We start from the raw sequence: 13,905 nt of genomic DNA on the forward strand, positions 1-13,905 counted from the left end.
ATGGTAATCCAAAGGGCCCAGAGTGTTCTCTCACCCCTTTTGCCATGGGAGGACATGGTGAGAAGACAGCCATCCATGGGCCGGGCAGTGGGCTTTCAGCAGATACCAAATGTGCACTTCCTAGCCTCCAGAACTGTGGCCAATGAACGTTTGTTGTTGAAGCCACCCAGTCTATGGCATTTTTGTTACAGCAGCCCAAACAGACTAAGACAAACTCTATCCCTAGATAAGTCAGTTCTCTGAGCTTCTTTTTTCTACATTTGTAAAATGTGGCAAGGGAATGACTGGGAGGAGAAAGCACCATACTGTGCATGAAGACAACTGGAGATCCAAAATCTAGAAATAAAGAATCAAAAGTGCAGCATGATCTTTATGTATACTAAGATCAATTTTCTTAGGAGATAGTGGCTTGGGGCAGGCCTGTGCAACAGCACAGCCACTGCTTGGGATGCCTGCATCCCTTATCAGAGTGCTTGGGATAGAGCCCCACTTCTGCTTACAATCCAGCTTCTTGCTAACGAGTATCCTGGGAAGCAGAAGATGATGGCTGAAGTACTTGAGTCCCTGCCACCCCCACGGGAGATCCTGGCTTCAGTCTGGCCCACCCCTGGATGTTGCAGGCATTTGGAGAGTGAATCAGTGGATGGTAGATCTCTGTTCCCCTTCCCGCCCCCTTGTTCTGTCTTTCAAATAAATAAAAATGAATAAACAAACCTTGTGAAATGCTTTTAATTTAAAAAATAGGGGATTCTTGCTAACTGTATTGCTTAATTTTATGTCAGCCTATCTCGGTTATAGTAACCAGTTGTCTGATCAAGTTGTAAGCTAGATATTGCTGTGAAAGTATTTTTTGGATGTGATTAACATTTTTCTTTCTTTTTTTTTTAGATTTATTTATTTATTTGAAAGAGTTACAGAGAGAGAGGAAGAGATAGATGGTTAGAGAGAGAGAGAGAGAGAGAGATCTTGCACCCACTGGCTTACTTCCTAAATGGCCTCAAAGGCAGAGAAGAGCTAGGGTGAAGCCAGGAGCCAGGAGCTTTACCCAGGTCTCCCACAGGGTGGCAGGGGCCCAGGCACTTGGGTCATCTTCTGCTGCCTTTCCTAGGCACATTAGCAGGGACCTAGATCGGAAACAGAGAAGCAGGAACATGAACCAGCACCCATATGGGATGGTGGAGCTTAACCTGTTGTGTCACAACATGCCCTGTCCCCAGATAATTAACATTTAAATCTTTAGGCTTTGTGGAAAGCAGATTACTCTCCATCATATGGGTGATATAATCCAATCCATTGAAAGCCTAAGCAGAAAAGACTGAGGTCCCCTGAAGGACTTGCCTTCTGACCCCAAATTACCAATTCCTGGGGGCCGGTGCCATGGCTCACTTGGTTAATCCTCCGCCTGCGGCGCCAGCATCCCATATGGGCACCATATGGTTCTAGTCCTGGTTGCTCCTCTTCCAGTGCAGCTCTCTGCTGTGGCCGGGGAGTGCAGTGGAGGATGGCCCAGGTGCTTGGGCCCTGCACCCACATGGGAGACCAGGAAGAGGCACCTGGCTCCTGGCTTCGGATTGGCACAGTGCCGGCTGTAGCGGCCATTTGGGGAGTGAACCAATGGAAGGAAGAACTTTCTCTCTGTCTCTTTCTCTCACTGTCTAACTCTATCTGTCATATATATATATATATATATGAAATCAACTCCTCCCGGGGTCTCCAGCTTGCTGGCCAGTTCTTGTAAATTTTCAACTTAGCCAACCCCCACAATTATGGGCGCCACTTCTTTAAAATAACCCTTTCCTTCTCTCCATAGTACTTTATTGTTCTGTGTCTCTGGAGAACCCTAAAAAACAAAACGCCTGGGTTCTAGTGGCTTTCATTAAAAAATACTCTGGGGTTCAAGCCTGTCTGGACTTCAACATTCACAGAAGTGAGCATTTCACAAGGATTGTGCTGCAGTCAGACGGCTGGCACAGCAGTTAGCCATCATTACCCAGCAAGCTGAACATCAGCAGTTGCATTGCTTCCCTGTGTCCCTCTTTGCCACTCCAGACAGCCACATTTTATTGAAAGAGAGAACTGAAGATCTCATATGATGCAAAGCCTACGTAATTCCAGAACAATCCAAATCAAGGATGACGACAATCTCGGTGTATCAGCGAAAATGCAATAAGCATTGTTTATAATTACTAAGCCTTCCACTTTGAAACTGTGATTCTTGACAAATTGTTATTTTGGCAAGATTCGCATGACTTCACATTTTGTGAATGTAGTAAGACCATGCTAAGTTTTTATATCACACTGTTGCAATGACACAAAGTGTTTGCACAAAATTCCCCAATGGCCCATTAAAAAGTTATTTTATTTTATTTTATTTATTTTCCATTTTTGTTCTAGGCTTTTGCCTCACTAAAGCAGTTATTAGTGTTAGGCAAAACAATGGACAAAGATAACACCCTCTAGATCTTTTGATCTTGGATTTTATTCTACAAGATGTTTGGGAGTTATAACATGTAAGTATAAAAAGTTTATCATGCAATTAGCAAATAACTGGTATTTAGATTATGAAAATAGTTAAAAACAGTGTTGTCTGAAATTTCAAAATATTGTGAGAGCAGAGGGGCAAGTATTTGGCTAACTGGTGAAGTTGTTGTTTGGGTTGCCTGCAACCCCTATGAGAGTGCCTGCGATGCAGTCCCACCTCCAACGCTGATCCCGCTTCCTACTGATGTGTACCCCAGGAGGCAGCAGGTGATATAGCTCAAGTATTTGTGTCCCTGCATCCAGGGACCAAGATGGAGTTCTGTGCTCCTGGCTTCGAACTGGCCTAGTCCTGGATGTTACAGGTATTTGGGGAGTGAACCAGAGTCTCTCTCTCTCTCTCTGCCTTTCAATCAACAATAGTAACAACAAAACAGAGGTGAGGCATATGAGATGTATAAGTGGCAAGAGAAGAGATTTAGGAGACTGCATTTCATTCCTACATTCATTCTTATTTTAATTAAGCAAGTGGCTAGAAATAGTACAAACACCAGCAGATACCTGAGGCCAAACCTCCCAACTTTGAAGCTCTGCCTCTTTCGTTTTCCCCAATGCAGGAAGGACCCGGCTTGAGTTCTCAACCCCTTCCACCTCCTCGGACACTACTCTTCACTCCCCATCTCCAGCTCTTAGCAATTATCCCTTAAACAAGTTCAAATCTTTTGTCCTAAAACACCCTTAACCAAAACCTTCCTCAGCTATACAATACCTACCCCCCTACCCCTGACACACACCTTTGCCCAACTTCTATTCCCTCCTCTCCCCTTCACCTGTGTCTTCTCCCTTGTTTCCCATTATCACCTCAGGCCATCAGTGTGCTTTTCAGTCCCACCATCCCACTGAACCAGCTCTGCCCAAAGCCCCCAGTCACCTCCATGTTGCCCCAGCTGGTAAATACTTCATACCCAATGGGCTTATTTCACATTCCCTCCCTCTGTCAAAATCTGCTGACTTTGACAGTGGTGATAGCTGTCCCTTCTTTTCTTTTCTATTTTTGTAAAGATTTACTTCTTTCCCAGGAGCATTAGTAGGGAGCTAGATTGGAAATGGAGCTGTTGGGACTAGAACTGGCACCCATATGGGATGCTGGCACTGCAGATGCGGCTTAACCCACAATGCCACAGCCCCAGCCTGATGGCTGCCCCTTCATGGGACACTCTTTCTTTGCCTTCTTTATACTTCATCTTTCTAGCTCCTCTTTTCTGGTCAGTTCTGTGTAGTCTCCTTTGTAGGTTCATTGTCTACTTTGCCCTTAGGCATTGGGTCCTCCGAGCCATGGTCTTAGGTGCTCTGCTCCTCTCACTTCATACTCACCCAGGATAAGCTCATTTACTCCTGTAGCATCAACCACCACTAATATGGGAATGACTCTGTAACCTTTCCCTGTGCCCCCACATCCTCCTGTTATACACATATATAACAGTGTGCCTTCTGGACACTTGTACCTGGATGTCCTGAGGCATATTAGATATACATAAAAATAAATCATCATTTTCATCTTCCCAATTCTGTGCCCCTTACCCCCCCACCAGGAAAATTTCCTATTTCTTTTTAATTTCTCTATTATTAGCCATGCATTTGTTCAACATAGAAAACTGTGTATCACCCAGGGACTATTTTAGGGATTTAAGTTCACAGCAGACTCAAGATAATCTTGAAGGGCATGGGCCAAACCTTGTCTTAAACTGTTAACTCAGTCTGAGGCCATGGTCTACTCAAAGATAACTCATAGGGTACAGATATCTGGTGCAGGGATTAAGACCTCACTTGGGACACTGGCATCCCATTCTGGAGTAACTGGGATAAAGTCCCAGCTCTGCTCCTAATGCCAGCTTCCTGCTAAAGTGTGTACTATGGGGGCAGCAGTGATGGTTCAAGTACTTGCTCCTGGGCACTCATGTGGGAGACCTGGATGGAGATTCAGGCTCCTGGCTTCTATATGGCTCAGTTCTAGCTGTTACAGACATTTGGGGAGTGAAAGTGAGCCAGTGGAGGGTAAATTTCTTTCTCTCTCTCTTTGTCTCTGTCTCCCCCTTTCAAATAAGTGAAAAATTGGGGGGCAGGGAGCCTATAAACCCGGTGTTCTCACTGATGCCCCCTAGATGAGGATAACTCAGATCCAGGATACCCAGATCAAGAGTCAGCCCTACACTCCTTCTTCTAACTGCAGAGAGAAACCAGGAAAAACAGGCTCCTGTACTGTTCTTTCATGTTTATTTCTCTTCATCTCCATCTTCCAATGGGAGGAAGCTGTTGCCTCCCTGTGGCAAAGTAGAGGTACTGCAGCTCCTTTACCTAGACCACAAACTGGCCGAGAGGAGACTCCTTAGGATCTGCTTCCTCAAACAGGCTACCTTGCAAGGGACTATTTTCACACTTGTTATTAAGAGAATAATCTTGGTCCTCTTTATTTTGAAATAACAAATTCAGATTCCAAAAATCAGTCTTATAAAAAAGAATTTTGGTCTTTTTGTTTGGCAACATATGTTTAAAATTATTCAGGACTATCAAATGCTAATACTAATAAATTTCTATCTTAATGGTCCAGTGTTTGGTATTTCACAATGCTAGATAACTAGTGGTCTAAAGTTATGGGGAAAACGAAGATTTGGTACTTAGAAGGTAATTTTTTGCCTGAGGTCGTTACCATACTGAAAACTAAAACATATTTTCTGGTTTGATGCATCCAAGCCCAACATTAGTGTCAGCTGGCAGAACTAGTTTTGACTCCAAAGAGTTCTCAGCCCACAGAAAACATCTCTGAATTGCCCCCCTGGCCAGCTGGTAGCCTTCCTTATTTCTGGGGGATAAAATAACGACAGTAGTCATTTAGTAGTCGTGGAGTTAAATGAGCAACCTTGGGCTTAGGGGTAGATGGACCCTGCTGAGATACAAGGTGCACTGGAGCATATCTAAAATGTACTGCTATAGAGGATGAGTAATCAATAATAAGATCGGGGCAAGTCATTAAAGAGTTAAAGGGGCAGGTGCAGTGGTGCGAGAGGTAATACTGCAGCTTGTGATACCAGCATCCCATCTCTGAGTGTCTGGTTCAAGTACTGGCTACTCCAGTTCAGATCCAGCTTCCTGCTAATGCATCCTGAGAGGTAGAAGATGAAGACACAGGTACTTGGGGCCCTTCCCCTACGTGGAAAATCAGGATGGAGTTCCTGGCTCCTGGTTTCAGCTTGGCTCAGTTCTTGCTGTTGCAACAATTTGGGGAGTGAAGCAGCAGAGGGCAGATCAATCTCTCTGTCTATCTTTTTCTATTACTCTGCCTTTCAAATAAGTAAATAAATGTTTTTAGAAAGATGTAAAGGGAGAAAGTTGGCCTGCAATTTGGTTACTAACAACACTTACTGACTGCATGTGAGAGAGTGAGCTGTAGCCTCATTTTATACATCAGTTTCCGAAAAGTTGCCAAGATCACACTCCACTGGTAAATAATCTGACCATGACTCAACCTCAGTAATCCTTGCTATCAAAGCATGTGCTCTTCATATATTTCAAGTGTACACACACACACACACACACACACAAAACATCAAATGGGTTCCCTTTTGTCTTTAGTTTGGGCTAAGAATATATACATTTGAAAAAAAAAATGTTCCCTACCAAGCTCTTTTTAAGGTACTCATAGAGAAGTAAAAAAAATAATCCCCACCACTCCCTGGGTGTATTGGGCTAATGCCTCCTCTCTAGTAACCACTTAAAGCTACTAACAATCCAGAGACTAGCTACAAAGTTTTCAGGAACCCTGGAAAGTGTACTTCTAGTCTAGTCGGCCCTCTGCTGGTTCAGTTCAGAACTGTGAAAACTTGCCCCTCTTGCAGAAAACTGCTCCTCTTCCCAGTCCTCAGGCAGGCCCCAAATCTTGGTGTCATCTTTGATTCTTCCCTTTCAGCTCCAGTCTCCACCCCACCAGCAAATCCTGTTGGCTTTAGTTTCCAAATATGCCCACAATATGACCACATTATATAGCAATCATCTCTCACCTGGGCCATTACCTCCCTCACTCTGCTACTCCCTCCCTATATGGGTATTTTCAGCACAGCACTCACAGAAATCCTTTAAAAAGGTAGCTAGCCACAGCAAAATGGCCAAAGACAGCAATGACTTCAGAAATACACTCAGTAAAAGCTCAAGCCCTCACAGGACGTTAAAACCCTATGCAGTCAGCCCCTCTGCCCCTCAACATCCTACCTCCTCTTCCTGCCATTACCCCAATCTCATTCTCCCCTCCTGGAGTCTTTGAACTCCAGCCATACTAACCCCTTCCTGCCCATTTCTGGCTTCTGCACTTGCTGTTTTCTTTGTTAGTGAAGTCTCCCTCCATAGATCACAAAGTTAACTCTCTGGGCTCTTTCAGATTTTTGCCTGCCTTCCAAGTGGCATATTTTAAGTACTTCCCTCCATCTCCTTCATTTCTTTTGCATTATAGCACTTACAACCACTCACATATTATATATTTTACTTAACTACTTTTTGAAGGGATATATTTCCCTGCTTTGCCACTTTGAGGTTTATGTTAATTTCCTCAGTACCTAAAACAATGCTGACAATAAATACTTGTTGAATTGAAGCATGAAAGGTAGCAGAGAATGAGAAGTACAATCAGCAGTTTTGCGACGTTAATTTTCAAATGCTTTTTTTAGACAGTACTTGTCAAGATCAGCAACTTCCATGCTAAATACACTTAGACTGTACTCTCTACCTTCATCCTATGCAGCTTCTTAGCAGCATTCAACACACTGGGTCATTCCCTTCTTAAACTCCTTTTCTTGCTGTAAAAGGAAGCAGAAGAATTGTACAGTAACCAAAAGGGGTATGTGATCAAAGAAGGGAACTTTTTTAATGGAATGTATGATTATACTGACCTAATGGTAATTTAGAGTGAACCCAAATCCTATGCTTAAGAAATTATATAGGCCGGTGCCACGGCTCACTAGGCTAATCCTCCACTTGCAGCGCTGGCACCCCAGGTTCTAGTCCCGGTTGGGGCGCTGGATTCTGTCCCAGTTGCTCCTCTTCCAGTCCAGCTCTCTGCTGTGGCCCGGGAGGGCAGTGGAGGATGGCCCAAGTGCTTGGGCCCAGCACCCGCATGGGAGACCAGGAGGAAGCACCTGGCTCCTGACTTCAAATCGAGGCAGCGCACTGGTCATAGCAGCCATTTTGGGGGTGAACCAACAGAAGGAAGACCTTTTTTTCTGTCTCTCTCTCTCTCTCTCACTGTAGAGATTATATATACCTTTAATAATGAGATTAATAAAATTCAAAAATCACACAATTAATGAGAGTAGATGAAACAGGACAGGTGTCTCTCTTCTATGTGTTATGTGTCGGGTGGTGAACAGCCTTGACTTCAAGGAACTTAGCATCCAGTAATTGCATACAGTGTTGGTGATAATAGCTCATTTACAAAAGAGTTCACATTAGTGCAGTCATGCATGCTAAATATTTTCACTTCTCTGCATTGAAGTATCACCTGCTTGCAAGTAAGTAAATTTACATCCTACCCCTAAGCTAAATAGCAGCTTAGAAAAGTTAAGTAATTTGCTTAAGGCCACACCACTAATAAATGATAGAGCTGGCATTCAATTTCAGGTACCTTTAGTAATAATTTGTGTTCATAACTACCATGTTAAATGAGTGTTAAGGGGCTGGCTCTGTGGTGCAGCAGGTTAAACCAGTGCCTGCAACAATGGCATTCTATATGGGTGCCAGTTGGAGACCTGACTCCTTCACTTCCGATCCAGCTCCTTGCTAATGCACCTGGTAAAGCAGTGGAGGATGGCCTAAATACTCGGACCCTTGCCACCTATGTGGGAGACTTGGTTGAAGCTCCTGAAACCTGCCTTTGGCCTGGGGCAGTCCTATCTGTTGAGGCCTTTTGGGGAGTGAATCAGCAGATGGAAGATCTCTCTCTCTCTCTCTCTCTCTCTGTAACTCTGCATTTCAAATAAATAAATCTTTTTTAAAAAAAAAAAGTGTGTTAAAATTTCATGTCAGAATACATGCATTATGTATATTCTTTCTACAAAAACTAGAAAAAATATTTTCTATCTTGGTTCTTCACAATAAAATTCTAAAATACATGTTGGAAAGGATATAGAAGATACAGCACATATGTGAGAGAGAATTAGCAGGAGTGAATGTGTCTGAGAAGAGACAATGCAAATAAATGGATGTATTGAAAATCTGCTACACTCACTTGAGTAGGTATCAGACTACCAATAAATTCAATGTCAATTCCAAAACTGGTAAAAATCCAGGCTTTTTTTTTCCTTCAAACTCAAAGGATCTATTGGGCTATTTTCTGTTAGCTTTCATCTAAGCTGTAATAGGAAGAATTTTTTTTTTTTTGACAGGCAGAGTTAGAGAGAGAGAAAGAGAGACAGAGAGAAAGGTCTTCCTTCCGTTGGTTCACCCCCAAATGGCTGCTATGGCTGGTGTGCTGCACTGATCTGAAGCCAGAAGCCAGGTGCTTCCTCCTGGTCTCCCATGCAGGTACAGGGCCCAAGCACTTGGGCCATCCTCCACTGCCCTCCAGGGCCACAGCAGAGAGCTGGACTGGAAGAGGAGCAACTGGGACAGAATCCGGTACCCCAACCGGGACTAGAACCCGGTGTGCCAGCACCGCAGGTAGAGGATTAGCCTAGTGAGCCCAGCGCTGGCCTAACAGGCAGAATTCTAAATAAACCCCTAGATTCCTACCTGCTGAGCCCTACAACATCCTCTGCCTTTGAGTATGGGGCACAGGGACTTGACTACAATGGGCTGTCTCTCCCTTGTTATGGGAGAAAGGGGATGGGATAGACACTCCCATGATTCTATGACATTATAGTCACCAGACTAAAGGGATAGTCTACCTTTGAAAGAATATTCTGGCTTTGCAGCAGTGAGCTGCCATGTTGTGAGGACAAGTGGGTAAGAGCTGAAACAGGTCTCATCAATGACAGGGTTCCAGCCAGCAAGAAAAAGTGGACCTCAATCTCACGGCTTCAAGAAACTGAATTCTGCCAATGACCTTAGGGGCTTGGAAAGGACTCCAAGCTCCAGCTGAGAATGCACTTCTGGGCACCACCTGATTTCTCATCTAGTGAGACTGAACAGAGAAGACAATTAATCCAGGTCAAACTCCTGACCAGCGGAACCTGAGATAAATAAATGGCTGCTGTATTAAGCTGCTACATTTGTGGTCACTGGTTACACAGTAATAAAAAACTAGAACACAAGTCAGACCCTTACTCAGCCCCTGAGAGGGGAGACGTAAGATTGCAATGATAGCACACTGCTTCATGAGTAATTATGGAAGCAGAGTTTTCCATTCTGAATGGTCCTGATCCAGGCACTTCCATACCTCCCTGCTTTTTCATCTGTGGTCCTCTGATGAATTCCTATTCAAACTTCAAAGCCTAGGTTAAGGGGCCGGCTCTGTAGTGCAGAGGGTAAACTTGCTGCCTGCGGAACAGGCATCCCATATGGGGTGCCAGTTCAAGACCCAGTTGCTCCACTTCTGATCCAGCTCCCTGCTAATGTTCCTAGGAAAGCAGCAGAGGACAGCCCAGATACCTGGGCTCCTGCACCAACATGGGAGACTCAGAAGAAGCTCCTGGCTTCCTATCAGCCCAGCTCCAGCCGTTATGGCCATTTGAGGAGTGGGCTAGCAGGTGAAAGATCTCTCTTTCTCTCTGTAACTCTGCCTTTCAAATAAAATAAATCTTAAAAAAAAAAAAAAACTAAGTCAAATATTGCTTCTCCGAGGAAGTATTTCCTATATCCACCCGTCCATTCCTGAGCCACTGTCCTGCTCTCTGCTTCCACTGCAGCAGCCTGTTTGTGCATCTGCCAAAGCCTGTGCCCAGAAGAATTGCAGTCACGGTGCAGGTGTGTGCCCACTCCTCAGACTGTGCATCTTTCAGGGCAGAGCTGCCCCAGTCTCCTGCACAGTGTCCAGTCCATACTGAGTGCTAAGTAGTTGGACACTGAGTGAATAAAATGAGGCACTGGATAAACATAGGCTTTTGGTACCCAGGGAAGGGCTGTTTTTTATTTTATTTTTGGCACAGGTGATGAGGCCTCAGGTATTAATGGAAACTTGGAAAGCTTCTCCATGACAACAGCTGGATGACTAAGCAAGCACTTCCTGTGTTTAAAGAGCGGATATTAACTCTCAAAAGAGCTGGTCTGAAATAGACAGGTGTGTATGAAGCAATAGGTGGCAGGCACTGAGGGTTTAGGTTCTCTCAAAAGGGATGGTGAGAAACCCTGTGTGATTTGTTCTGATTTCACACCCTATGCTGGGTTTGCATGCTTGCTGACTCAAAATATTTGTATTAATCCTCTCCTGCAATCAAATGTTAGCCTAAGGAGACAACAACCTCACCCAGTTAGTCTTACTCAATGGATTAAAACTATGGGTAACAAGACAGCGATGAAAATCATATATCGACAGTGTTCACGGCAATCACAGAACCCTGAGGCAGACAGCATTTTTAGGAAACCATAGACTCAGGCCAAATTATGCTTAACCAATCCACAGAGAATCATATTTGCTGGGTGTATGTCTTGAGAAAGTTCAGAGAGATAATTCATATTTTTCCCAAGGATCCACTCCTATGGACAAACACTGGAACTGTAAGGAAGCGCTCCCTCGCATTTCACCTGAATTGCCCATGATACTAGCTTAGCATCCACCTCATGGAGAAAGCCACTCAGCAGCAGAGAGGACCAGGGAAGGCAGCAAAATAGGGCACCAATCTGATGCTGCAGCTCTAGCTCACAGGAGCTATTTTAAGCTTCTCTTTATAAAGAAATTATTCAACAGCAAACATGTGAGTACTGCTGCCTCACAAAAGTATTACAACCATATTGTCAGAAACTCGGCAACCTGGAAAAAGCTTCAGGGGAAAGAGTTTTGCCACCCTAGAATAATTTAATTATTCTTAATTTATTATTCAATAAGATTGCTACATTTTTAAAAGTTTTAACTTAGTTCAACTCTTTAATGTCATCACCTCTTTTGGATCCTGTAGGTATACTGGAGTTAACCCTAAGAATTAAATCCAGATCCTGCAGGTCCTACATTTTAAGGATCTTTTATAAGCACTGGCTATTATTGAGGCTGATGCTGTGGTGTTCTGGGTTAAGCCACCACCTGCATCGCTGGCATCCCATATGGGCACCGGTTCAAGACCCGGCTTCTCCACCTGATCCAGCTGCCAGCTGATGCACCTGGGAAGGCAGCAGATGATGGCCCAGGTACCTGAGCCCCTGCAACCACGTGGGAGACCCAGAAAAAGCTCCTTGCTCGTGGCTTTGGCTTGGCCCAGGGCTGGCAGTTGGGGCCATTTAGGGAGAAAACCAGTGGATTGAAGAACTCTATCTCTCCCTCTCTGTCTCTGTAACTCTACCTTCAAATAAATAAAATAAATCTTTAAAAGAAAAAGGGGGGGCAGTGCTGTGGCATAGTGGGTAAAGCCAGAGCCTACAGTGCTGGCATCCCATATGGGCACCAGTTCGAGTCCTAGCTGCTCAACTTCCCATCCAGCTCTCTGCTATGGCCTAGGAAAGCAGCAGAAGATGACCCACATCCTTGGGCCCCTGCACCCATGTGGGAGACGTGGAAAAAGCTCCTGGCTCCTGGCTTTGGATTAGCACAGCTCCAGCCACTGCAGCAAATTGGGGAGTGAGCCAGCAGATGAAGACCTCTCTCTCTAACTCTGCCTTTCAAATAAATAAATAAACCAAGAAGAAGAAAAAGAGGAGGAGGAGGAAGGAGAAGAAATAAAGAAAAAAGGAAAAGAAAACAGGAAGGAAGGAAGGAAGGAAGGAAGGAAGGAAGGAAGGAAGGAAGGAAAGAAGGAAGGAAGGAAAAAGGCAGCTATCTCAGAATATAATTTCCTGAAGATTAGCAGTGGGGGAACTCATGGAATTTGGATTTCAGTCTTTGTGAAAGGATAGCGCTAGATGCTGCTTCACTCATTCAATAAATACTGACAGGGTGGGCATTGTAGCACAGCAGGTTGAGCCACCACTTGGGATGCCCACATCCCATATCAGAGTGCCAGCTGAAGTCCTAGGTGCTCTGCTTTCAATCTAGCTTCCTGATAATGCATCCCGGGAGGCAGTGAATGATGGCTCAAGTGCTTGGGTCCCTGCCACCCACATGGGAGATCCTGATGGAGTTAATGGTCCTGGTTTTAGCCTGGCCTGGCCCTGGCTGTTGCACTGGGTGAGGAACCAGATGATGAGCAATTTCGCACTCTCTCTCTCTCTCTCTCTGCCTTTCAAGTAGATAAAAGTAAATATAAATATTTTAAAACAAACATTAATTGAACATCTATTATGTACCAGACTTTGTGGTAGAGCTACAGCTGTTAGAGAAGATCCTTGATCACACAAACCTTATATTCTCATGTGAGTTATGTGTATTTACTTACATATGTATACAGCATGTAGAAGAAGAAAAGAAAAATAGAAAGAGAACATAGACTCTCATAAAAATACATTATTTTAAATGCTAATGGATACTTTAAACCATCAGAACATAGTAAATACCTTCAATGCTCTGTGGGCCCACAAGATTCATGGCCTGGTGAGCTGGATATTCCACCCGTGGCCTGGCAATGCCCAGCTGCTCCATAACACCATGGAGCAGTCTCTGGATGTCTGTTTCTGAGACCCGGTCAGGAGTCCGGGGGCTGTAGGCAAATGCTGGAGTCCCTCCAAATGTGAGCCAAAACAGTAGCCCAGATAGCATGGTAGAGACCATTCTGGACATCATTTTCAACCTGCAGAAGAGATAAAGCTCATATTGGCCACAATTGGCAATTGTGCTGATGCAGTTAACCACTGCAGGTTGTGGTTCCAGGACCACTCAGAAAGAAGTTGCAATGGAAAATCCTTAGGGGTTTGGTTTTGTGTTAAGTGTTTGCGCTACTCAGGACAGCACAGTGGGAAGGTATTGAAGAAGTAAAACAGCAGGTGGTACCCAGTTCCCTCTGTACTTGCATTCTTGAAAAAGCAAGACCAATAAAGAACAAAAAAAAAAAAAAGAACAAAAAAAAAAAGAAAAAGCAAGACCAAAATGGCAGTTCTCACCCACTTATTTATTTTACACTTTCTGCAGCTCCCTTAAATCCAGCACCCCCCCCCCCGCCAGCACCACTCTTCCCCTCCCTTGGTAAAACAAAAACTTGCTTCAATTTTGAGAGACAATAACATCTTCAGTTTCCCCAGTCTCAGGGAAGAACAGGCTAACAAGAGGGAATTACCTACACACAGATGGTCAAGAAGTGCAGAAAGGCTGGGAGTGGATAGCAAACACTCAATGTTTTTGAGATCCCCACCCAGCTATCCGGTAGG

The 13,905-nt window shown here is 44.3% G+C and overlaps 1 protein-coding gene across 3 annotated transcripts in view; it reads right to left on the bottom strand.

Moving 5' to 3' along the window:
- The window catches only part of SCG5 (secretogranin V), a 69,265-nt gene that overhangs the window by 54,294 nt on the left and 1,066 nt on the right, over positions 1-13,905 (bottom strand). For all 3 annotated transcript variants that reach the window (XM_008269251.4, XM_008269250.4, XM_002718004.5), the window contains exon 2: positions 13,099-13,331. In XM_008269251.4, the coding sequence (XP_008267473.1) occupies positions 13,099-13,324 (226 nt within the window). In that variant the 5' untranslated portion in view covers positions 13,325-13,331. The remainder of the gene's footprint in view (positions 1-13,098; positions 13,332-13,905) is intronic.

The sequence above is a fragment of the Oryctolagus cuniculus genome, chromosome 12 (assembly GCF_964237555.1).
Source record: "Oryctolagus cuniculus chromosome 12, mOryCun1.1, whole genome shotgun sequence".
Taxonomy (NCBI): domain Eukaryota; kingdom Metazoa; phylum Chordata; class Mammalia; order Lagomorpha; family Leporidae; genus Oryctolagus; species Oryctolagus cuniculus.